This window comes from Oncorhynchus mykiss, chromosome 13, assembly GCF_057628025.1.
Source record: "Oncorhynchus mykiss isolate SJ-2025 chromosome 13, ASM5762802v1, whole genome shotgun sequence".
NCBI classification, from domain to species: Eukaryota; Metazoa; Chordata; class Actinopteri; order Salmoniformes; family Salmonidae; genus Oncorhynchus; species Oncorhynchus mykiss.
Window position 1 is genome coordinate 15225689 of NC_143034.1, and position 25251 is coordinate 15250939.

The 25251-nt window shown below is 43.8% G+C and overlaps 2 protein-coding genes across 3 annotated transcripts; both read left to right on the forward strand.

Annotated features, from left to right (window-relative positions):
• Window positions 1–240: 240 nt before the first annotated feature.
• LOC118940033 (H-2 class II histocompatibility antigen, A-Q alpha chain) lies at window positions 241–3268 on the forward strand. Its single transcript, XM_090195410.1, has 4 exons — window positions 241–386; window positions 601–837; window positions 1204–1485; window positions 1570–3268. The coding sequence occupies exons 1-4, from the start codon at window positions 326–328 to the stop codon at window positions 1692–1694; spliced, it is 705 nt and encodes a 234-aa protein (XP_090051536.1). The 5' UTR covers window positions 241–325; the 3' UTR covers window positions 1695–3268.
• Window positions 3269–12636: 9368 nt separating this feature from the next.
• Window positions 12637–24979, forward strand: LOC110485516 (rano class II histocompatibility antigen, A beta chain). Of its 2 annotated transcripts, XM_036948134.2 has the most exons (5): window positions 12646–12770; window positions 20095–20367; window positions 20849–21130; window positions 21348–21473; window positions 21861–24979. In XM_036948134.2, exons 1-5 carry the CDS (start codon window positions 12707–12709, stop codon window positions 21896–21898), a joined length of 783 nt encoding a protein of 260 aa, XP_036804029.2. In that variant the 5' UTR covers window positions 12646–12706; the 3' UTR covers window positions 21899–24979. The 2 variants fall into 2 exon arrangements, with proteins under 2 accessions (XP_036804030.2, XP_036804029.2); XM_036948135.2 differs by lacking the exon at window positions 20095–20367 and having other exon boundaries at window positions 12637–12770; window positions 21861–22324.
• The last annotated feature ends 272 nt before the right edge of the window (window positions 24980–25251 follow it).

Consider the following 25251-nt stretch of genomic DNA (forward strand, 5'->3'; position numbering starts at 1 on the left):
CAGTCTATTTTATGGAAAGAGCACGTGTTCTTAATGTTTTGTACACTCATTGTATTCACAGTATATATTTTTTAGGGCAAATAATAATGACTGTATGTTGAATATGTTGACTCTAATTCCAATTTGGTTTTTGACCACAGTTCAAAACAGTTACCTGTGTGGAAAACAATTGACACAAACTTGTCTGCCTAGAAACAGCATACAGATTTTTAATTGGTGCAACATATGAGAGACGCTAGAGAGGAGTGAGGAGGAAGTTGTGATTTAGTTGGATTTCCCTTTTAGAATGAACACTCAAACACAGCAGTCATCGTGAATTGATGGCATGATGATGGCTCTTGTGTTTATGATTGTGCTTTTCACGGTGAGTTCTACACAAGGACAAGGTAAGAACAGATTGACAGGCCATGAGGCACTAACCTGAGATTGCACATGGTTCCTTGCAATGTACAGTAACTGAGGAATGTTCAACTGTTATCTTATAAGAAAAACAACTTCCAAGCAAAAATAGAACATTTGCTTTATTTGTTGCATCACAATGATAGTATGGTTGGTTATGACAGAATAAATGTTGATGAATTCTACCCTCTTCCTTCACAGCGCATGTATTCACTGTCATAGGCGCACGTTCTGAAACGGAGGAATTTAACATGACCATTGTAGCAGACGGTAATGAATATCTCCATGTATATTTAAAAAACAAAGAAGACGTGGTAACGTTACCAGAATGGGTAAATGATGTAGATTGTCCTATTTGCGTCAGAACTGCAGAGAGCCAAAGAGCAGATCTTAGCAATTACATTAAAGTCTTCAGCCTTGAAACCCCAGAAGCTAAAGGTACAGTATTTTTGTTTATATTTTTTTCTAGACCTGGGTTCAAATTCTATTGGAAATTGCTTCATCAATGGGCAGAGTTTAAACATTTGGGATTTAGGGAGTATTTCAAAATAATTTCAAATTGTATTCTGACACATTTTTACAGCAAAAATAATTTAATGATGATAATGTATGGAAAAGACTTGAAACTAAATGCCATGCCATGTCAATACAATCACTAAAAGAGAACCTGGTCAAATGAATGTTGTGGCTAGCTGCTGGTCTGAATGGACTGCCAAGCCAACATGCAGTCATAGCTAATGACCACTTTTGGAGATAGCTAGTTAGTTAGAACCCTTAATAGTATATATATTTTTTCAACCACAGTTCCTCCTGAGATCAAATTGTATGCCAAGGAAGAAGTGAAACTGGGAATAAACAACTCTCTCGTCTGCTTCATCAATAATTTCTTTCCTCCGCCTGTCCAAGTCAAATGGACCAAGAATGATGAGAACGTCCCCAAGGGGGTTAAAGTGGGTCAATATGCAACCAACAGTGATTACACTTTCTACCGTTTCTCCACTCTGACCTTTGAACCACAAGAGGGAGACATCTACACCTGTATTGTGGATCACATGGCCCTAGATGAACCTTTAACCAGGACATGGGGTGATTAAATATTTATGTAACATTTACATTTTACTGAAATCTTTGTAGTAAAACATGTTTAAAGAGAGAAACATCTTCACACAGAGTTCGAGGTGCCCCCCCATCCCAGTGTTGGTCCTGCTGTTTTCTGTGGACTGGGTCTGACGCTGGGGCTGCTGGGAGTCGCTACCGGAATATTCTTCCTCGTCAAAGGAACCCAACGTCAATGATAATACCCAGTATACTCTCTATGTCTCTGGGTGATAATACCCAGTATACTCTCTATGTCTCTGGGTGATAATACCCAGTATACTCTCTATGTCTCTGGGTGATAATACCCAGTATACTCTCTATGTCTCTGGGTGATAATACCCAGTATACTCTCTATGTCTCTGGGTGATAATACCCAGTATACTCTCTATGTCTCTGGGTGATAATACCCAGTATACTCTCTATGTCTCTGGGTGATAATACCCAGTATACTCTATGTCTCTGGGTGATAATACCCAGTATACTCTCTATGTCTCTGGGTGATAAAACCCAGTATACTCTCTATGTCTCTGGGTGATAATACCCAGTATACTCTCTATGTCTCTGGGTGATAATACCCAGTATACTCTCTATGTCTCTGGGTGATAATACCCAGTATACTCTATGTCTCTGGGTGATAATACCCAGTATACTCTCTATGTCTCTGGGTGATAATACCCAGTATACTCTCTATGTCTCTGGGTGATAATACACAGTATACTCTCTATGTCTCTGGGTGATAATACCCAGTATACTCTCTATGTCTCTGGGTGATAATACCCAGTATACTCTCTATGTCTCTGGGTGATAATACCCAGTATACTCTCTATGTCTCTGGGTGATAATACCCAGTATACTCTCTATGTCTCTGGGTGATAATACCCAGTATACTCTCTATGTCTCTGGGTGATAATACCCAGTATACTCTCTATGTCTCTGGGTGATAATACACAGTATACTCTCTATGTCTCTGGGTGATAATACCCAGTATACTCTCTATGTCTCTGGGTGATAATACACAGTATAATCTCCTATATGCCTCTGGGTGAAAATACACAGTATAATCTCCTATATGTCTGGGTGATAATACACAGTATAATCTCTGCTTCTGGGTGATAATACACAGTATAATCTCCTATATGTCTCTGGGTGATAATACGCAGTATAATCTCTGTTTCTGGGTGATAATACACAGTATAATCTCCTATATGTCTCTGGGTGATAATACACAGTATAATCTCTGTTTCTGGGTGATAATACACAGTATAATCTCCTATATGCCTCTGGGTGAAAATACACAGTATAATCTCCTATATGTCTCTGGGTGATAATACACAGTATAATCTCCTATATGTCTCTGGGTGATAATACACAGTATAATCTCTGTTTCTGGGTGATAATACACAATATAATCTCCTATATGTCTCTGGGTGATAATACACAGTATAATCTCTGTTTCTGGGTGATAATAGACAGTATAATCTCCTATATGTCTCTGGGTGATAATACACAGTATAATCTCCTATATGCCTCTGGGTGATAATACACAGTATAATCTCCTATATGTCTCTGGGTGATAATACACAGTATAATCTCTGTTTCTGGGTGATAATACACAGTATAATATCTATGTTGCTGGGTGATAATAAACAGTATAATCTCCTATATGTCTCTGGGTGATAATAAACAGTATAATCTCCTATATGTCTCTGGGTGATAATAAACAGTATAATCTCCTATATGTCTCTGTGTGATAATAAACAGTATAATCTCCTATATGTCTCTGGGTGATAATAAATACTTTCCGAATGCTCTGTACATGTAGGCCAAATGAAAAATGATTTAGTAACTTGTATTTAAATGTAGCAATTCAACGACAAACTCCGTTTAGCCTGCGCATCTTTACAAAATGTCATTGCCTCGTTGCTCAAGTGGTTTGAAGTGATTTCCATAATGCTGTCATAATGCTTGTCAATTCCTTTGGTTATTATTTTTCAATGTGCTCATCTCTGTCGGTCCTGTGCAACTATTTGCAATGCGTCAGAGTAACAATCTTATCATAACATGCCAAAAGTGATCACACGAATAGGCTATTATACCTACTATAAAAATAAATGTCCTATAGATTTTGTAGCCTATAGCTTTTCCTGGAATTTCAGGAGAAGAGGAATGGCCTATTGCGTAGAGGCTTGCATAGCCTTTAGTCTGTTGAACACGGGATCAGCTGGTAGAGAGGCTTGTGATGTGTAGCCGAAGTAGGAAGCTAAATATTGGCTAGATATTAGGCCATTCATTAGCTAAATATTAAGGCCATAGGCAAAATATTTACCTGTCAAAGTGGAATAAAAATAAATGAACAACTCTGTAGTGAGTTCATCCAGACTGCGGTCTGTGGTCCCCGGGCTCAAAGCTCCACTATTGGTTAGGACTACGTTTTTAGACCAGAACATTCTTATACCTGGGCTACAACAACACAGTGGGATGAGGAATGTGTTGTTGTTATCAAATCATTACACAAGTACTGTCCATAGGCTGTAAACTGCAGTGATGTAAGCTGCTCACACGTCCTGTTGTGTTTCATGCCGAAATAACTGTATAGGCCCATTAGCCTATAATTTTTTAGATCCGTTTGTGTCTATTCTCGACGGTCCAGAAAGGTACATTAGCAGGCCACTCATATGTTGTATTGCTATTTTGTCAAGAGTAGGGAAATATGTGCTTCTCCTTTGCAACTCCCCGACCCTGAATGCTGTGGCCTATTTTACATTTAGCAAGCAAAGCAAGAGTGCATCTCTACTCCAAAAGGCTATTAGTAGGCTAAAGAAAATAAGTGTCCACCAAGCTTTTGTGGTCTGGCTTTTCTTGGGGAAACCACAAGATTTAAAAGGAATAGCTGTGAAACCGGAGAGGTCAGGTGTAAGGGCGTTCGTCTGTAGGAGGAAGAGAAGCGGACCAAAGCGCAGCGTGGTGGTTATTCATGTTTTAATAAATCACTACACATGAACAAACTAACAAAAACAAGAAATGTGAAAACGCAAAACAGTCCTATCCTGTGACAACAAACACAGTGACAGGAACAATCACCCACCAACACACAGTGAAACCCAGGCTACCTAAGTATGATTCTCAATCAGAGACAACTAATGACACCTGCCTCTGATTGAGAACCATACTAGGCCGAAAACATAGAAATGCCCCAAAACATAGAAAAACAAACAGACTGCCCACCCAACTCACGCCCTGACCATACTAAATAAATACAAAACAGAAATAGAGGTCAAAACGTGACAGTACCCCCCCCCAAAGGTGCGGACTCCGGCCGCAAAACCTTGACCTATAGGGGAGGGTCTGGGTGGGCGTCTGTCCGCGGTGGCGGCTCTGGCGCGGGACGCGGACCCCACTTCACCATTGTCTTAGTCCGCCTTATTGTCCGCCTCCCTGGCTTACTCACCATGGCCACCCCTCTCAATGACCCCACTGGACAGAGGGGCTGCTCGGGACAGAGGGGCAGCTCGGGACAGAGGTGAAGCAGCTGCTCGGGACAGAGGGACAACTGCTCGGGACAGAGGGGCAGCTGCTCGGGACAGAGGGGCGATAGCAGCTCGGGACAGAGGGGCGATAGCAGCTCGGGACAGAGGGGCGGCAGCAGCTCGGGACAGAGGGGCGGCAGCTGCTCGGGACAGAGGGACAGCTGCTCGGGACAGAGGGACAGCTGCTCGGGACAGAGGGACAGCTGCTCGGGACAGAGGGGCGGCAGCAGCTTGGGACAGAGGGGCGACAGCTGCTCTGGACAGAGGGTCAGCTGCTCGGGCGGCCCCTGGCTGACTGACGGCACTGGCGGCCCCTGGCTTACTGGCGGCCCCTGGCTGACTGGCGGCACTGGCGGCCCCTGGCTTACTGGCGGCCCCTGGCTGACTGGCGGCACTGGCGGCCCCTGGCTGACTGGCGGCACTGGCGGCCCCTGGCTGACTGGCGGCACTGGCGGCCCCTGGCTGACTGGCGGCACTGGCGGCCCCTGGCTGACTGGCGGCACTGGCGGCCCCTGGCTGACGGGCGGCACTGGCGGCCCCTGGCTGACGGGCGGCACTGGCGGCCCCTGGCTGACGGGCGGCACTGGCGGCCCCTGGCAGACGGGCGGCACTGGCGGCCCCTGGCAGACGGGCGGCACTGGCGGCCCCTGGCAGACGGGCGGCACTGGCGGCTCCTGGCAGACGGGCGGCGCTGGGCAGACGGACGGCGCTGGCGCCGCTGGGCAGACGGGAAGCTCAGCTGGCGCTGGGCAGATGGGAAGCTCAGCTGGCGCTGGGCAGACGGGAAGCTCTGGCAACGCTGGAGAAGAGGAAGGCCCTGGTAGCGCCGGAGAGGCGGGAGACTCCGGCAGCAGCGCCGGAGAGGCGGGAGACTCCGGCAGCGGCGCCGGACAGGCGGGAGGCTCCGGCAGCGGCGCCGGACAGGCGGGAGGCTCCGGCAGCGGCGCCGGACAGGCGGGAGGCTCCGGCAGAGGCGCCGGACAGGCGGGAGGCTCCGGCAGAGGCGCCGGACAGGCGGGAGGCTCCGGCAGAGGCGCCGGACAGGCGGGAGGCTCCGGCAGAGGCGCCGGACAGGCGGGAGGCTCCGGCAGAGGCGCCGGACAGGCGGGAGGCTCCGGCAGCGGCGCCGGACAGGCGGGAGGCTCCGGCAGAGGCGCCGGACAGGCGGGAGGCTCCGGCAGAGGCGCCGGACAGGCGGGAGGCTCCGGCAGAGGCGCCGGACAGGCGGGAGGCTCCGGCAGAGGCGCCGGACAGGCGGGAGGCTCCGGCAGCGGCGCCGGACAGGCGAGAGGCAGAGGCGCCGGACAGGCGGGAGGCTCCGGCAGCGCTGGAGAGGAGGAAGCCCCTGTAAGGATGGGCCGGAGAGACAGCCTGGTACGGGGGGCTGCCACCGGAGGGCTGGTGCGTGGAGGTGGTGACGGATAGACCGGGCCGTGAAGGCGTACTGGAGATCTTGAGAGCAGGGCTGGCACCAACCGCCCTGGCTGGATCTTCACCCTAGCCCGGCAGATGTGGGGAGCTGGGATGTAGCGCACCGGGCTAAGCACGCGTACTGGGGACACCGTGCGCACAACTGCATAACACGGTGCCTGACCAGCACCACGCCCGCCACAGTTAGCACTGCTAGGAGCACTGTAGTGCTGAGATGGCACAGGACGTGCAAGGCTAGGGAGATGCACAGGAGGCCTGGTGCGTGAGGCTGGCACAGTCTTCACCAGACCCCTCGCACGCACCTCAGGATGAGTATGGAGAGCTGACCCCGGTGCCATTAAATCCCTGACACGCTCCGTCGGGCGAATGTCGTGCCTCATGCACCAAACCAGCAAGTCCCTCATATCACTCTCCTCCAATTTCCCCATTAACTCCTTCACAGTCTCTGCTTCGCTCACCTCCAACACCAGCTCTGGTTCTGAGCTCCTCCTTGGCTCCTCACGATAAACGGGGGGAGTTGGCTCAGGTCTGACTCCTGACTCTGCCACACTCCCCCTGTGCCCCCCCCCAAGAAATTTTTGGGGGTGACTCTCGGGCTTCCATCCGCTCTGCCGTGCTAGTTCCTCATAATGCCGCCTCTCTGCTTTTGCTGCCTCCAGCTCGGCCTTGGGGCGGCAATATTCTCCTGGCTCTGCCCAGGGTCCTTTCCCGTCTAGAATCTCCTCCCAAGTCCATCTCTCCAAGTAGTGCAGCCTCTCCCACTGCTGCTTTTGCTGCTGCTGCTGTTGCTGCTGCCTCTGTTTACCACGCCGCTTGGTCCTTGGTAGGTGGGTGATTCTGTAAGGGCGTTCGTCTGTAGGAGGAAGAGAAGCGGACCAAAGCGCAGCGTGGTGGTTATTCATGTTTTAATAAATCACTACACATGAACAAACTAACAAAAACAAGAAATGTGAAAACGCAAAACAGTCCTATCCTGTGACAACAAACACAGTGACAGGAACAATCACCCACCAACACACAGTGAAACCCAGGCTACCTAAGTATGATTCTCAATCAGAGACAACTAATGACACCTGCCTCTGATTGAGAACCATACTAGGCCGAAAACATAGAAATGCCCCAAAACATAGAAAAACAAACAGACTGCCCACCCAACTCACGCCCTGACCATACTAAATAAATACAAAACAACAGAAATAGAGGTCAGAACGTGACATCAGGTGCATAATTGCTCTACAGAATGAAGACAGAAAGCCTCAGTTAGAAGTCTATGCATATTTAACCAAGAATTTATAAGCTCAATGTTCGGCTTCATATTACAGTGAATGTATCAAATCAATTTACACAGCGAAAGAAAATAAAGTTGATCAGAGAACAAAATCATAGTAACATACATGATATGTGCACTCCTGATGCAGTGCTGTCGCAGAATGCGCTCCCTCCCAGTCCACGGGTATGCAGCTCTAAAACCTAGTCTATTGGTTCAGTTTGTTAGGGACAAGAAATGTATCCTACCTAGGATCAGTGGCGACCCATCATTCAGGGCAGGTGGGGCAGCCACATTTTTTGGGGGGGGGGGGGGGGGCTTGCCTGTTTTGCATGTTATTTTGGCATTAATATGTGTTGCATATGAGTTTCAAATATTGTAAAAAGTATATAAACTCAGCAAAAAAAAAAGTCCCTTTTTCAGGACCCTGTCTTTCAAAGATGAGTTGTAAAAATCCAAATAACTTCACAGATCTTCATTGTAAAGGGTTTAAACACTGTTTCCCATGCTTGTTCAATGAACCATAAACAATTCATGAACATGCACCTGTTGAACGGTCGTTAAGACACTAACAGCTTACAGACGGTAGGCAATTAAGGTCACAGTTATGAAAACTTAGGACACTAAAGAGGCCTTTCTACTGACTCTGAAAAACACCAAAAGAAAGATGCCCAGGGTCCCTGCTCATCTCCGTGAACGTGCCTTAGGCATGCTGCAAGGAGGCATGAGGACTGCAGATGTGGCCAGGGCAATAAATTGCAATGTCCGTACTGTGAGACGCCTAAGACAGCGCTACAGGATGGACAGCTGATCGTCCTCGCAGTGGCGAGTGTAACAACACCTGCACAGGATCGGTACATCCGAACATCACACCTGCGGGACAGAGCTGTATTCCGTCATAAGCAAACAAGAAAACGCTCACCTTGAGGCGACGCTCCTAGTAGCCGGGGACTTAAATGCAGGGAAACTTAAATACATTTTACCAAATTTCTATCAGCATGTTAAATGTGCAACCAGAGGAAAAATAACTCTGGACCACCTATACGCCACACACAGAGACGCCTACAAAGCTCTCCCTCACCCTCCATTTGGCAAATCTGACCACAATTCTGTCCTCCTGATTCCTGCTTACAAGCAAAAATTAAAGCAGGAAGCACCAGTGACTAGATCAATAAAAAATTGCTCAGAGCAAACAGATCCTACGCTACAGGACTGTTGTAATAGCACACGCTGGAATGTGTTCCAGGATTCCTCCAGAGGCATTGAGGAGTACACCACATCAGTCATTAGCTTCATCAATAAGTGCATCGATGACGTCGTCCCCACAGTGAATGTAGGGGGTAGTCCCAAAGACCCTCCCCATTATTAAGGGAGGGACCTTAAGATTCATATGCTTTGCTGCAGGCCTTATAATAGATACTGTTACTCTGTGTCTAAAAGACTGCCACTATACGTTGCACAAGCATCTATATTAGTCTTTGTGGTTAAGTCCTGGCTGTTGCAAGAGGTAACTCCTGGTCTTCCTTTCCTGTTGTGGTCCTAATGAGAGCCTGTTTCATCATAGCACTCATAGAAACTTTCAAAGTTCTTGAAATGTTGCTTATTGACTGACCTTCATGTCTTAAAGTAATGATGGACTGTCGTCTCTCTTTGCTTATTTTAGTTGTTCTTGCCATAATATGGACTTGGTATTTTACCAAATAGAGCTATCTTCTGTATACCAACCCTACCTTGTCACAACACAACTGATTGGCTCAAACGCATTAAGGAAAGAATTTCCACAAATTAACCTTTTAACAAGGCAGACCTGTTAATTGAAATGCATTCCAGGTAACTAGCTCAAGAAGTTGGTTGAGAGAATGCCAAGCGCGTGCAAACCTGTCGGTGGTTACTTTGAAGAATCTCAAATATAAAATATATTTTCATTTGTTTACCACTTTTTTGGTTACTACATGATTCCATACGTGTTATTTCATAGTTTTGATGCCTTCACTACTATTATACAATGTAGAAAATAGTAAAAATAAAGAAAAACCCTGGAATGAGTAGGCGTGTCCAAACTTTTGAAACTTTTTTCACGCTCAACAGTTTCCAGTGTGTATCAAGAATGTTCCACCACCCAAAGGACATCCAGCCAACTTGACACAACAGTAGGAAGCATTGGAGTCAACATGGACCAGCATCCCTGTGGAACGCTTTCGACACCTTTTAGAGTCCATGCCCCAATGAATTGAGGCTGTTCTGAGGGTAAAAAGGGGGTGCAACTCAATATTATATTCTTCACTCAGTGTATGTAGGGCTAGCTATGTAGTAGAGTATGATGTGCTGATAGATGTGTAATGTATAATTAAGCCATATACCACAAACCCCCGAGGTGCCTTATTGCTATCACAAACTGGTTACCAACATTTTTTGTCTCATCAATCTACACACAATAGCCCATGATGACAAAGCAAAGACAGGTTTGACTGACAAATTTATTAAAAATGAAAAAGAAACATTACATTTTCATAAGTATTCAGACCCTTTAATCAGTACTTTGTTGAAGCCCCTTTGGCAGCGACTACAGCCTTGAGTCTTCTTGGGTATGAGACTACAAGCTTGGCACACCTGTAATTGGGAATATCTCCCATTCTTCTCTGCAGATCCTCTCAAGCTCTGTCAGGTTGGATGGGGAGCGTCGTTGCACAGCTATTGTCAGGTCTCTCCAGAGATGTTTGATCGGTTTCAAGTCCGGGCTCTGGCTGGGCCATTCAAGGACATTTAGAGACATGTCCCGAAGCCAGTCTTGGCTGTGTGCTTAGGGTCATTGTCCTGTTGGAAGGTGAACCTTCGCCCCAGTCTGAGATCCTGAGGACAAAAAGCTCAATCTTGGTTTCATCAGACTAGAGAATCTGGTTTCTCATGGTCTGAGTCTCCTTTAGGTGCCTTTGGCAAACTCCAAGCGGGCTGTCATGTGCATTTTACTGAGGAGTGGCTTCCTTCTGGCCACGCTACCATAAAGGCCTGATTGGTGGAGTGCTGCAGAGATGGTTGTCCTTCTGGAAGGTCCTCCCATCTCCACAGAGGAACTCTGGAGCTCTGTCAATGACAATCGGGTTCTTGGTCACCTCCCTGACCAAGGCCCTTTCCCCCCGATTGCTCAGTTTTGCCAGGCTATCAGCTATAGAAAGAGTCTTGGTGGTTCCAAACTTCTTCCATTTAGGAATGATGGAGGCAACAATGTTTTGGTACCCATCGCCAGAGCTGTGCCTCGACACAATCTTGTCTCGGAACTTTACAGACAGTTCCCTTGACCTCATGGCTTGGCTTTTGCTCTGACATGCACTGTCAACTGTGGGACCCACCAAATCATGTCCAATCAATTGAATGTACCATTCTGCACAGTATCTGCACAAATACAAACATTTTTTGTAAGATGATTTATATTGCTGAAAGACTGTCAATTAATTACCCTCTTTAAATTTGAAGTTCTTGTTGGTTTAGATAAAGTTAGTTGCAGTATGAACAACTCTGTTACTACCAGATTTAAAGGGATAATGTGCTGTTTCGTCACCCGGTCGGTCATGCCATTGTTATTAAGAATGTTCTCAAAATGCCCTCTTATCGCGCCATAGTGGTACTCTAATTAAATGATAATGCCCGAGGCTTCGATGGCCAAGTGGACTCCAATCAAGTTTTTGAAACATCTCAAGGATGATCAATGGAAACAGGATGCACCTGAGCTCAATTTCGAGTCTCATAGCCAAGGGTCTGAATACTAATGAATACTATTTTTAATGAATTTGAAAGAATTCTACAAACCTGTTTTCACTTCGTCATTATGGGGTATTGCGTGTAGATTGGTGTAGATTGATGAGGAAAAACGTTTATTTAATCCATTTTAGAATAAGGCTGTAATGTAACAAAATGTGGAAAAAGTCAAGGGTTCTGAAATACTTTCCGAATACACTGGATATTAACTTGCCTATTGCATCAACATGTTTAACTCATCACAAAAAACATTTGCAAGGGGCAACATATTATTATCCGAGTCCTCATGCATGTAATGTGTGGATATGGAATGAAGGTTATTTCAAATGTTTCTGTTAGTTATATTATTTGTTTCTGGTTGTGTGTATCATCCTTATGGTATCATTATTTCTGAGTCAAGGTGATTTTGATACTGTCACGTTCTGGCCTTTATTTCCTTTGTTTTGTCATTATTTAGTATGGTCAGGGCATGAGTTGGGGTGGGCAGTCTATGTTTGTTTTTCTATGATTTGGGGATTTGTATGTTTCGGCCTAGTATGGTTCTCAATCAGAGGCAGGTGTCATTAGTTGTCTCTGATTGAGAATTATACTTAGGTAGCCTGGGTTTCACTGTGTGTTTGTTTCCGTGTCTGTGTTTTTCACCACACGGTACTGTTTTGGGTTTCGTTCATTCCACGTTTATTGTTTTTGTATTCAGTTGTTCATGTGTACTATTTCTTATTAAAAGAAGTATGGACACTTACCACGCCGCATATTGGTCGTCCGATCCTTTTCGCCTCTCCTCTTCGGAAGAGGAGGAGGAAATCCCTTACAGATACAGTGAGGACATTGAGAAAACCTTTTTCTAATCAAGTAATGAGAATGCTTTTGTAACAAACAGCATGTTTCCAATGGAAAAAAAATCTAAACTGTGGCAACACTAATGATCAGATGTTATTGCATTAAATGGGAGGGGGGGGGGGGGGGGGCTCGCTTAATATTCCCCCCTCCCAAAATAAAATGTTTGATTTAGTTCATTTTTTTTAGACCTATTGACTTAAACAATATACTCCACATTTACATCAAATTCGTGTTTTAAAACGTTTTTGAAGTCGAGAGCTGCAGAGCTTGATAAATGAAAAGTTCATACCAGCCAGAAACAGATGACAGAACTGATCTCTGAAAAAATATTGGCTCTCATAACTACTGCAATGAGTAGGTCATAGTTCCGTCCTTTCAACATTCTATAACTATGATGGCTTGCTTGCAGTCATATTTGTTGTTTGTGGTTATGTTTTCATTCTTCACTCCAACTGGTAAGTAGAAATCTTAAGAATTGGTTAGTAAGCTGTACCATTTTGCACGTATCTGCACAAAAACATTTCTTAACTCTGAGATTATATTGCTGAAAGACTGTCAATGAATTAGCCTGCTCTTTACATTTGAAAGTTCTTGTTGGTTTAGATAAAGTTAGTTGCAGTATGAACAACTCTGTTGCTACCAGATTTAAAGGGATAATGTGCTGTTCCGTCACCCGGTCGGTCATGCCATTGTTAAGAATGTTCTCAAAATGCCCTCTTATGACGCGCCATAGTGGTGCTCTAATTAAATGATAATGCCTGAGGACTCGATGGCATTATCACTTATATAAAACGGGTTACCAACATATTCAAATAATGATCGACATATTTTCATTATCTTTGTGTTCTGTATCTATGGACGCGAGCTAGTCGTTCGTTCTTTTTGTTCTGTATCTATGGACGCGAGCTAGTCGTTCGTTCTTTGTGTTCTGTATCTATGGACGCGAGCTAGTCGTTCGTTCTTTTTGTTCTGTATCTATGGACGCGAGCTAGTCGTTCGTTCTTTGTGTTCTGTATCTATGGACGCGAGCTAGTCGTTAGTTCTTTTTGTTCTGCATCTATGGACGCGAGCTAGTCGTTCGTTCTTTTTGTTCTGTATCTATGGACGCGAGCTAGTCGTTCGTTCTTTGTGTTCTGTATCTATGGACGCGAGCTAGTCGTTCGTTCTTTTTGTTCTGTATCTATGGACGCGAGCTAGTCGTTCGTTCTTTGTGTTCTGTATCTATGGACGCGAGCTAGTCGTTCGTTCTTTTTGTTATGTATCTATGGACGCGAGCTAGTCGTTTGTCCTACATGTTCAGAGGAGCTAGCCAACAACACAGCTAACACTAACTTCAAACTGACGATGGAAAGATTGAAAACTAGCTGCGTTTTGTTTTACTTTTTTTCAATTGACATTTCTTTGTATATATCCATAAAAATGTTGCCCGCTGATACGTGTTAACTGGCTGAGAAACGCTGCCTGCCTCTCTCTCGTCCCTACTCCCGAACCCTACACGATCATTAATATGGGACAGTTGAAGATCATTTGAATGTTGAAACAATGTTGCAAATGTCGGACAGACACTAAGGTTTATACAAATCGCCCCTGTTAAACTATTTTTTTTATTTTTTACAATTTTTTTTATTTCACCTTTATTTAACCAGGTAGGCCAGTTGAGAACACCTTTATTTAACCAGGTAGGCCAGTTGAGAACACCTTTATTTAACCAGGTAGGCCAGTTGAGAACAAGTCATGATTTACAACTGCGACCTGGCCAAGATAAAGCAACGTAGTGCGACACAAACAACAATAGAGTTACACATGGAATAAAAACAAAACATAGTCAATAATACAATAGAAAAAAGAAAACAAAAGTCTATATACAGTGAGTGAAAATTAAGTAAGATTAGGGAGGCAAGGCAATAAATTGGTCATAGTGGCGAAATAATTACAATTTAGCAATTAAACACTGGAGTGATAGATGTGCAGAAGATGAATGTGCAAGTAGAGATACTGGAGTGCAAAGGAGCAAGAAAATAATAATAATATGGGGATGAGGTAGTTGGTTAGGCTATTTACAGATGGGTTATGTACAGGTGCAATGATATGTAAACTGCTCTGACAGCAGATGCTTAAAGTTGGTGAGGGAGATATGAGTCTCCAGCTTCAGTGATTTTGTTTTTCAATTCGTTCCAGTCCAAATGTTAGTCTAAAGGAAATGTGAGATAATGTCTAGATGCTTTTTATAGTGGAGAGCAAGTTTTTAACTTCCCTGCCTGGGCTGATGAGACAGTGGATTGCACAGTCAGATGGAACAGAGTAAATAGGCATTTTAATGTCATGGATTTAGCTGGTGGTAAATTGTGGAATAGACACCAGCTGGAATGGCTGTTAACCAATCAGCATTCAAGATTAGACCCACCTGTTGGAAAGTGGTGATAAACCCAGTCAGTCTGGACAGAGGCTAACTACTGTTTAGTCTAAATTACACTATAGTGCCTGGCAATACGATGACATTGATAAAGTAGTCAAATGTATAGTAGGAAATGTTGCATTATCATGTCATCAAATTGACTTTAGACAGATGGCAATGTTTGTCAGAAACAGCTAGCAATGCTAATGTTAGCGAGATAAAATCCAATGGCCTCCCCTCAATCTTAGCTACCGACCGTTATACTATGTCTAAAGTATATCTGGTGACATCAAAATGGGGACAAAAGTTCTTCCTACAAATGATTTGGCTCCTTTTGAATGTCATTGTAATGCCCTTTCGATTAAATCTTCATCAGCCTGCATTGACGGTGCATTGAGTAGAATGCAAAGTCAGGCATCAGTACAAAACAAAAGTTCAAAACAATATTGTGACGAAATATGCAACACTTCTTCTATGAGGTTTAATGGCGGTTGGCATCCAATAGCATTATCGCTACCTACTAGACTGGAGTATAACTCCCTTATACTTTGCTTGAAAAGTATGTAATAATAAATAAACAAATACCCTACCATCTAACCCTACACTCACTAAAAACCCACCACCCTTCTCCACTATTACATGCTAAAAATCCAATCTTACTGAAACATACAGTACCAGTCAAAAGTTTGGACACACCTACTCATTCAAGGGTTTTCCTTTATTTTTTGCTATTTTCTACCTTGTAGAATAATAGTGAAGACATCAAAACTATGAAATAACACATATGGAATCATGTAGTAACCAAAGAAGTGTTAAACAAATCAAAATATATTTGAGATTCTTCAAAGTAGCCACCCTTTGCCTTGATGACAGCTTTGCACACTCTTGGCATTCTCTCAACCAACTTCATGAGGTTGTAACCTGGAATGCATTTCAATTAACAGGTGTGTCTAGTTAAGTTAATTTGTGTAATTTCTTTCCTTCTTAATGCGTTTGAGCCAATCAGTTGTGTTGTGACAAGGTAGGGGTGGTATACAGAAGATAGCCCTATTTGGTAAAAGACCAAATCAATATTATGGCAAGAACAGCTCAAATAAGTAAAGAGAAACAACAGTCCATTATTACTTTAATACATGAAGGTCAGTCAATCTGGAAAATTTCAAGAACTTTGGAAGACCCAGAGTTACCTCTGCTGCATAGGATAAGTTTAGCTCAACGTTTCAAGCAGACCACCATAGTCCCTGTGCCCAAGAACACTCAGGTAACCTGCCTAAAAGACTACAGACGCCTAGCACTCACGTCCGTAGCCATGAAGTGCTTTGAAAGGCTGGTAATGGCTCACATTAACACCATTATCCCAGAAACCCTAGACCCACTCCAATTTGCATACCTCCCAAACAGATCCACAGATGATGAAATCTCTATTGCACTCCACACTGCCCTTTCCCACCTGGACAAAAGGAACACATACAGTGGGGCAAAAAAGTATTTAGTCAGCCACCATTTGTGCAAGTTCTCCCACTTAAAAAGACGGAGAGAGGCCTGTAATTTTCATCACAGGTACACTTAAACTATGACGGACAAAAGGAGTAAAAAAATCCAAAAAATCACATTGTAGGATTTTTAATGAATTTATTTGCAAATTATGGTGGAAAATAAGTATGGGATCATAAATTGTACTGTTGGTTAGGTCTTGTAAGTAAGCATTTCACTGTAAGGTCTACCTACACCTGTTGTATTAGGTGCACGTGACAAATAAGCTTTGATTTGATAAGTTCATTAGAGTTACCAGCCTCAGAAATTGCAGCCCAAAATAAATGCTTCACAGAGTTCAAGTAACAGACATCTCAACATCAATTGTTCAGAGGAGACTGCGTAAATCAGGCCTTCATGGTCGAATTTCTGCAAAGAAACCATTACTAAAGGACACCAATAAGAAGAAGAGACTTGCTTGGGCCAAGAAACACGAGCAATGGACATAAGACCAGTGGAAATCTGTCCTTTGGTCTGATGAGTCCAACCGCTGTGTCTTTGTGAGACACAGAGTAGGTGAATGGACGATTTCCGCATGTGTGGTCCCCACTGTGAAGCATGGAAGAGGAGGTGTGATGGTGTGGGGGTGCTTTGTTGGTGACACTGTCAGGGATTTATTTACAATTCAAGGCATACTTAACCAGCATGTCTACCACAGCATTCTGCAGCGATACACCAACCCATCTGGTTTGCACTTAGTGGGACTATCATTTGTTTTTGAACAGGACAATGACCCAACACACCTCCAGGCTGGAAAAGGGCTATTTTACTCTGAAGGAGAGCTGCATCAGATGACCTGGCCTCCACAATCACCCAACCTCAACCCAATTGGGATATTTTGGGAGGAGTTGGACCACAGAGTGAAGGAAAAGCAGCCAACAAGTGCTCAGCACAGGGCCGTATTTATAATATTGTAATGAAACGGCAGGGGTCTCGAACCCTCGACCTTCGAGCTCGAGGTCCGGCGCGCTATCGACTGTGCCGCCAAAGCTCATGTGGCTGGGTCGATTTCCGCGAGTTATAAACCCAGGATCGTTACACTATATATATATATATATATATATATATATATATATATATATTGGGGGACACATCGACCCCAATATTCAAATATGCTCAAAATGCCCCAATATATTGATATAAAACATATTAATAATAAAATAAAAACAGGCAACCAGGAATCCTCCGTCCGAAATAATAATTAGCAAATGTAATCATAACTAAACTTAACAAATTGCCATTATTATTACTACCGGTTCTAGTATTACGGTGTACTGCAGTTCTGTGTGTGGTTTGTCCCAGTGGTGCTGCCGTACCCCAGCAGAAGCCGTAGCTCGACTGCTGTGTGTAGGTACAATCAATCTTAAACACTGTCGATTGTGTCGGAAGTAACATCAATGCGCATAACATCAATATGTTTGAATACACCCAGGATATATCAGGAATTGATCAGGAGTCAATATGTTTGAATACACCCAGGATATATCAGGAATTGATCAGGAGTCAATATGTTTGAATACACCCAGGATATATCAGGAGCTGATCAGGAGTCAATATGTTTGATGGCACACAGGATATATCAGGAGTTGATCAGGAGTCAATATGTTTGAATACACCCAGGATATATCAGGAGCTGAGCAGGAGTCAATATGTTTGATGGCACACAGGATATATCAGGAGTTGATCAGGAGTCAATATGTTTGAATACACCCAGGAAATATCAGGAGCTGAGCAGGAGTCAATAACTTTGACTTTTTGTAGATCCAGATCTACAGCCAAAGGAAGAATTCCTGGGACTCTACGAAGTGTCATCAACGACAGGGCAAAATATAGCCAAGATGTGTGATGTGATCACCGTCACATGTGATGATGCGTCTAGGCCTCCCTCTGTCCCAACTTTCAGGATAAACCTGTGACGGTGCGAGGGGGTGCAAGACATTTTAAAGAAAGAACAACCCGCTGGATATGTGTTGTCACTGTGGTCCACACTGTGTGAACTTAGTTACGCAGGCTGCCTGTGTAGCCTCTCCACTATAAGAGATTCAATGGGTCTGGTGCATGAATTGGGGGGCTTCTTAAATCAATCTGGCAAGTTGGGCCTTGTAATGGCTGAAGACCTGATGGGGGATTTGGAGTGCCTGGACACCTCCCTGCAACTTAGGAAACAGACCGTTTCAGGCATGTTGGAGGCTGTGGACCGTGTCAAAACAAGCATGCAGGACAAGCGAACGGAGGGGCACTTTGATGTCTTGTTCACAAAAGCAACTGCTATGGCAACAAAGTTGGACCTACAACCTATTCAGATGCCTCATATCTCAAACCTACAAAGCGTTGCACCGGTCAGGCTGCAAATAAATCCGGATGCCCAGTCTTTGCACAGAACCCAATTCTACAACGCCTTGGACACAGTGAATACTCAATTCATAGAGAGGTTTGATCAGGCTGGATTTTACAAGCTGCAGCAGCTTGAATGTGTGCTGCTACGCGGAGACATGGACAAGGTGGTAGACGAGTATCCTGAATTGAATTCAAGACTACTGCAGGTGCAGCTGGCCATGTTTGGGGCTAATTACACATATCAAACGAGCTCAGCTGTTGCTAGCATTATTCAGGAAATGGAGCCTTCAGTCAGGTGGAAGCTTTAGTAAGGCAGAGCAGAGCAAACGCTCTCCAGTCATCTCTTCTCCTTTCCTCTGCTATACTCTCCTCTGCTGGTCGTCCCTGCCTCTTCTGTAGAGGCTGAGAGGAGTTTTAGTGCCCTGATGAGGCTGAAGACATGGCTTAGATCATCGATGAGTCAAACAAGGCTGAATTATGTGGCCTTGTGCCACGTGCACCAGGAGAAACTGGAAAAACTGGACCTTGAAGGAATATGCCTTTTATCGGTCAACAATAAGTGCAAAAAGGCCTTTAGATCCTTTGCTTGGAGAATGGCAAGTCAAAACACAAGTCATTGACTGGAGAGGACAGCAGAGGAAAGGAGAAGAGATGACTGGAGAAGAGAGGAGATTACTGGAGAGGAGAATATAGGACCGAAGGAGAGAGGGCTGGAGAGGAGAAGATCGGACAAGAGGAGAGGAAGGCAGTGCAGAGCATATGCCCCTGCTGCCCACACAAGTTTACTTGTAAATAAAAACTACAATTTGCTAAACCTTGGCCACAATATCGGGACTTGTCTTCATATAACAATGCATAGATTTCTGTTTATACGATTAGGGTTGTACTTTATTAATCCCTAATCTTTGCCATTACAAACAATGAAACTAGAAAAAAAACAGAGCAATGTAATACAATACACTATTAAACGTAGTTAAAAATAAAAAGTTAATCCCGTGTTAGTGAATTTTTTTATATTTTAGAATGACAGGAAATTAGTTTTAAAATGTAGATTTGTTTCTGGGGGAGACCCACAGACCCCCCGGCAGATTTGGTCCCCCCTAATGCTGACTCCATGGCCACGGCCTTGGCTCAGCATATGTGGGAACTCCTTCAAGACTCACGAAGCTGGTTGAGAGAATGCCAAGAGTGTGTAAAGCTGTCATGAGGCCAAAGGGTGGCTACTTTGAAAAATCACAAATATAAAATATATTTTGATTTGTTTCACACTTTTTTGGGGGGTTACTACATGACTCCAAATGTGTTATTTCATAGTTTTGATGTCTTCACTATTATTCAGTCCCTCCAGGGTTTCGTGCAATTTTTTGTGTGATTTCTGCAGCCTAAAATGCAGTAGCTGTTGTGAAATTCTGTTGTAAAGTAATAAAAAGCCATATGCACTCAGTTTTAATAAAAAAAAACGTTAAAAAAACCACAAAAACCTTTATGGTTCATTCATGTTTTTTTCTCACCAGATGGACACTTTATCACCATCCTCGACCTTTGTTATTACAGAGGGGAAGATCCACACGACGTGGAGTACATCTGGAGAGCTATTTCAGACATGGTGAAGGTCATGGAATACAACAGCACTCTCAATAGATTGACTGGTTACACACCCATTGGGATACATACTGCTGAGCAATTTAACGCCAATCCCGTGGTCCTGGCATCGTTTCAAACTCCACTTCATTCCTTCTGCAAACATTATGGTGCCCTCGCCTACGAGGCTGGAGTAAACAACAACGGTAAGCAGTTCTATGGAGAGCAATGGTGGAAAAAAAATACATTTGCAAAAGATATTTCAGGAAAAATTAATTTCACATCATAATTTTACAATATTTTTTTTTAAGCACCATTTTGTTGATTATTACATGAGTTACGTTTGGGTTTGACAAGTCAGGGAACTTCCAGAAAGAAACCTGCCTGTGCAGTTCTTATTTAACCCGCACCATGACAGGGTGGAAGCTTGCTGAGTTTGTTTTGAGGAAGTGAAAGAGAACTAGCTTGGGTATCAGTCTGACACAACACAAGCAACCTCAATTGACTCCGTCTAAAATGACACTTACTAAAGCTTATAGGTGGAACACATTGACACCCAAGCTAGAAAGGGAACTGATCCGTATATAGATATACAACCTTAGTGGACATGTCCATACCTGTCCATTGGAAAAACACCAAGCAGTAGAAAACAAAATAATTGTGTTTTATATTATTTTCCCCTCTCAGTTGAGCCCTCCGTTCATCTGAGGTCCATGACGGCCCACGGTGACAGACACCCCTCCATGTTGACGTGCAGCGCCTACAAGTTCTACCCAAAACAGATCAGGGTGACCTGGTTGAGGAATGGACAGGAAGTGACCTCAAACATGACTTCCTCTGAGGAGCTAGCCAATGGCGACTGGCACTATCAGATCCACTCCTACCTGGAGTACACTCCCACGCCTGGAGAGAAGATCTCCTGCATGGTGGAGCACGCCAGCTTCACTGAACCAAAGATCCTCCACTGGGGTAAGGAAGTAAGGGGACAAGGAAGTCAGGGAACAAACTGAGTGTTACTGGAAATGGTTTAGGGAAGGGAATAAGGAAGCAAGGAAGTAAGAAAGCAATGAAGTAAGGAAAGATTGAAATAAGGGAGCAAAGAGCTCTGATAAGTTAGGTAATTAATGTGTGTTGTTTTTCAAACAACTAACTATAACTACATTCATGTTACTACGTTTCATCCCAGACATGTCTCTGCCAGAGTCTGAGAGGAGTAAGATAGCCATCGGGGCATCTGGGCTGGTGCTGGGGGTGGTCTTTGCTGCAGCTGGTCTCCTCTACTACAACAGGAGGAAGACCACTGGTGGCGATGGTGAGGATAAGATGTTTTATTGTCAAATACCCCGGATACACAGTAATGTGTTGTTTTACAGGGTCAGCCATAGTAGTACAGCGCCCCTGGAGCAAATTAGGGTTAAGTGCCTTGCTCATGGGCACGTCGGCTTTCAGTTAGGTGTACTGTGAGATACGCTAACCGCTAGGCTACCTGCCGATCTCTATAGACAGATAGTATAGTTTATTGTTCAGTCTGTTGCTCTCTGCCTCTACAGTATCTATCCCCCATGATGGTGCTGCAGTCACTTTAAGACCAACAATATAAATGAATAATATGTTAATAAACTGCTTCTTAGTCAATCAATGCTAACAACCAAAATGCACAAATGTAAAAACTCAAATTGTGGTGTATTTTGTTCAACAGGGAGGGAACTGGTGCCAACAAGTCACCCATCCCAGTGATCTCTCAGTGACTACGTTACAGTTCTGCAAAGGCACCCTATATGGACCCTGGTCCTGGTCAAAATAAGTGTACCATATTAGGGAATAGGGTTCCATTTGGGATGCTCCTAATTCTTATGTCTCCGACTGCAGGTTTGATGATGGGGTCTATATCTTAGAAATGTGTAAGGAGTGCCTGCTGCTTTTCTAAAGACTATCAAGAGTTTATATTATTGTAGAAATGTGTAAGGAGTGCCTGCTGCTTTTCTGAAGACTATCAAGAGTTTATTATTGTTACAGTAACACTTCAAAACAAGTTCCTACATATATGCTATAGGATGCAAGATATATTTTTAGGAAGTAGTTTCTCACAAATTGTCTTGAATTGTTTTGAACAAAACAAGAAGTTGGAACCACTTTTTTATGTTGTTAAACGACCTTAACGTACAACTGTGTAAACTAGCCTTCAATGCTACCGTACCTGTAGACCCCCTGTCATTGCGCTAACGCTAGTTAGCATTGGCTCGCGAAAGTACCGCTAACTTCCTTCTGTCAGGTGTTAGTTGTGCAGAGGTGAGAACGGAGTCAGGCGCAGGACACAGCACTGAGTAAAAAATGACGAACTTTACTCGGGAAAAATACATCCACGCAGGGCTCATTAACCCTAACACAAAAGACTAACAACAAATCAGGAACAATCACGCACAAAACATAATGGGGACCAGAGGGCTAAATAGGGAAATAATAATAACTAAATGGGAACCAGGTGTATACATTCAAGACATAACAAATGGAAAACAGAAACATGGATCGGTGGAAGCTAGAAAGCTGGTGACGACGAGCGCCGAACGCCGCCCGAACAAGGAGAGGCACCAACTTCGGCGGAAGTCGTGACACCTTCATACTGCACGCAGGGAAATAAACATGATATTGTAAATGCCAGAATCTCGCAGTATCCCTTTAACCCTGGAATCCGTCATTGTGGAACTGCCTCATCCTTTTGCGATATTACAACAACAATGTACACCGTTTTTTCTCATTGGACACCATTGTACGTCATTGTACATACAATATAACAGCAGAGTATGTACTGCAAAATTGTTGTTGTTGATACTCCTCAACAATAACATTAACAAATATGCTGGGTTGAACAGTGGCACTGTTTCCCCTGGTGCAGATTTCAGTTAAGAATGTTGTGTTTGCTATTACTGTAAACATGCTTTACTTGTCATTCTGATATTATGCTAGTCTCCACTGTAGTTTGCTGAACATTGAAGTTTCATATTGGTATGTGTGCGTGTATAATGTCTGTGTGTAGGCTACAGATGTAGGATCTTAATTTGACCTATATTGTCACAGCAAAATAATCCTGTAGTAACAGGATTGAAACGTTTTGTCCATAATATTGCTGGATCGATCGGTGGTCAGGCTATAAGCTGGACAAAAGTAGGCTATTCTCAGCAACAAAAGAGTGATCAATTTAAGATCCTACATCTGTGTATGACTGAGGCTTTTTACATTGCTGTTACAGTACCAACTAATTCCTTTACTGCAGCAACACTCTGGGTGCGTTGCAAATGGCACCCTATCCCCTATATAGTGCGCTAGTTTTGACCAGAGCCCATATGGCACCTATCCCCTATATAGTGCACTAGTTTTGACCAGAGCCCATATGTGCTCTGGTCTAAAGTAGTGCACTACATAGGGAATAGGGTGCCATTTGTAACCATTTCGAGAGCAGCCTTTGTTATAGTACTTTTACTTCAGTAAAAGTACTACTTACTTACTACTTTTTAGGTTTTTACTATTATATTATTTTTTTTAAATATATTTTTTAAAAATTTTACCCCTTTTTCTCCCCAATTTCGTAGTATCCAATTGTGTAGTAGCTACTATCTTGTCTCATCGCTACAACTCCCGTACGGGCTCGGGAGAGACGAAGGTTGAAAGTCATAGTCATGCGTCCTCCGATACACAACCAACCAAGCCGCTGCTTCTTTAACACAGCGCACATCCAACCCGGAAGCCAGCCGCACCAATGCGCCGGAGGAAACACCGTGCACCTGGCCACCTTGGCTAGCGTACACTGCGCCCAGCCCGCCACAGGAGTCGCTGGTGCGCGATGAGACAAGGACACCCCTACCGACCAAGCCCTCCCTAACCCGGGCGACGCTAGGCCAATTGTGCGTCGCCCCACGGACCTCCCGGTCGCGGCCGGTTACAACAGAGCCTGGGCGCGAACCCAGGACTCTGATGGCACAGCTGGCGCTGCAGTACAGCGCCCTTAACCACTGCGCCACCCGGGAGGCCCTACTATTATATTCTTAAAGAAAATAATGTACTTTCTACTCCATACATTTTACCGACAATCAAAAATACTCGTTACATTTTGAATTCTTAGCAGGAAAATGGTTCAATTCACACACTTATCAAGAGAACATCCCTGGTCGTCCTACTGCTTCTGATCTGGCAGACTCACTAAACAGAGAACATCCCTGGTCGTCCGACTGCTTCTGATCTGGCAGACTCACTAAACAGAGAACATCCCTGGTCGTCCTACTGCTTCTGATCTGGCAGACTCACTAAACAGAGAACATCCCTGGTCGTCCGACTGCTTCTGATCTGGCAGACTCACTAAACAGAGAACATCCCTGGTCGTCCTACTGCTTCTGATCTGGCAGACTCACTAAACAGAGAACATCCCTGGTCGTCCTACTGCTTCTGATCTGGCAGCCTCACTAAACAGAGAACATCCCTGGTCGTCCTACTGCTTATGATCTGGCAGACTCACTAAAAACACATGATTTGTTTGTAAACAATGACTGAGTTTACAAGAAAATGGTGCCGCCTGGTTTGATTAATAGAAGGAATTTGAAATGATTTATACTTTAACTTTTGATACTGAAGAATATATGAAACCAAACACATTTAGACTTTTACTCAAGTAGTATTTTACTGGGTGACTTTCACTTTTACTTGAATCATTTTCTATTAAGATACTTTTACTCAAATATGACAGTTAAGTACTTTTGCCACCCCTGCTTATACATCTAACTTTTGTACTTGGGAGTCTTGGATTTACGAATAAAGCTTTTAAATGAAGTTTTGAAACTGGCCTCACTTTCTCAATGACTGACCTGACTGAAAGGAACCAACATCTTCACGTGCATTTTTATCTGACAATATTTAGCAATAATTAGAAAACCATTAGAAGTCAATGACCATGTAATATATGGGGATTTGAGAGTGGACGCATTAACATTACAATAACAGCGAGTCGCTATTACCACAGATAAGTCTGACTTCATTAACATTACAATAACAGCGAGTCACTATTACCACAGATAAGTCTGACTTCATTAACATGACAATAA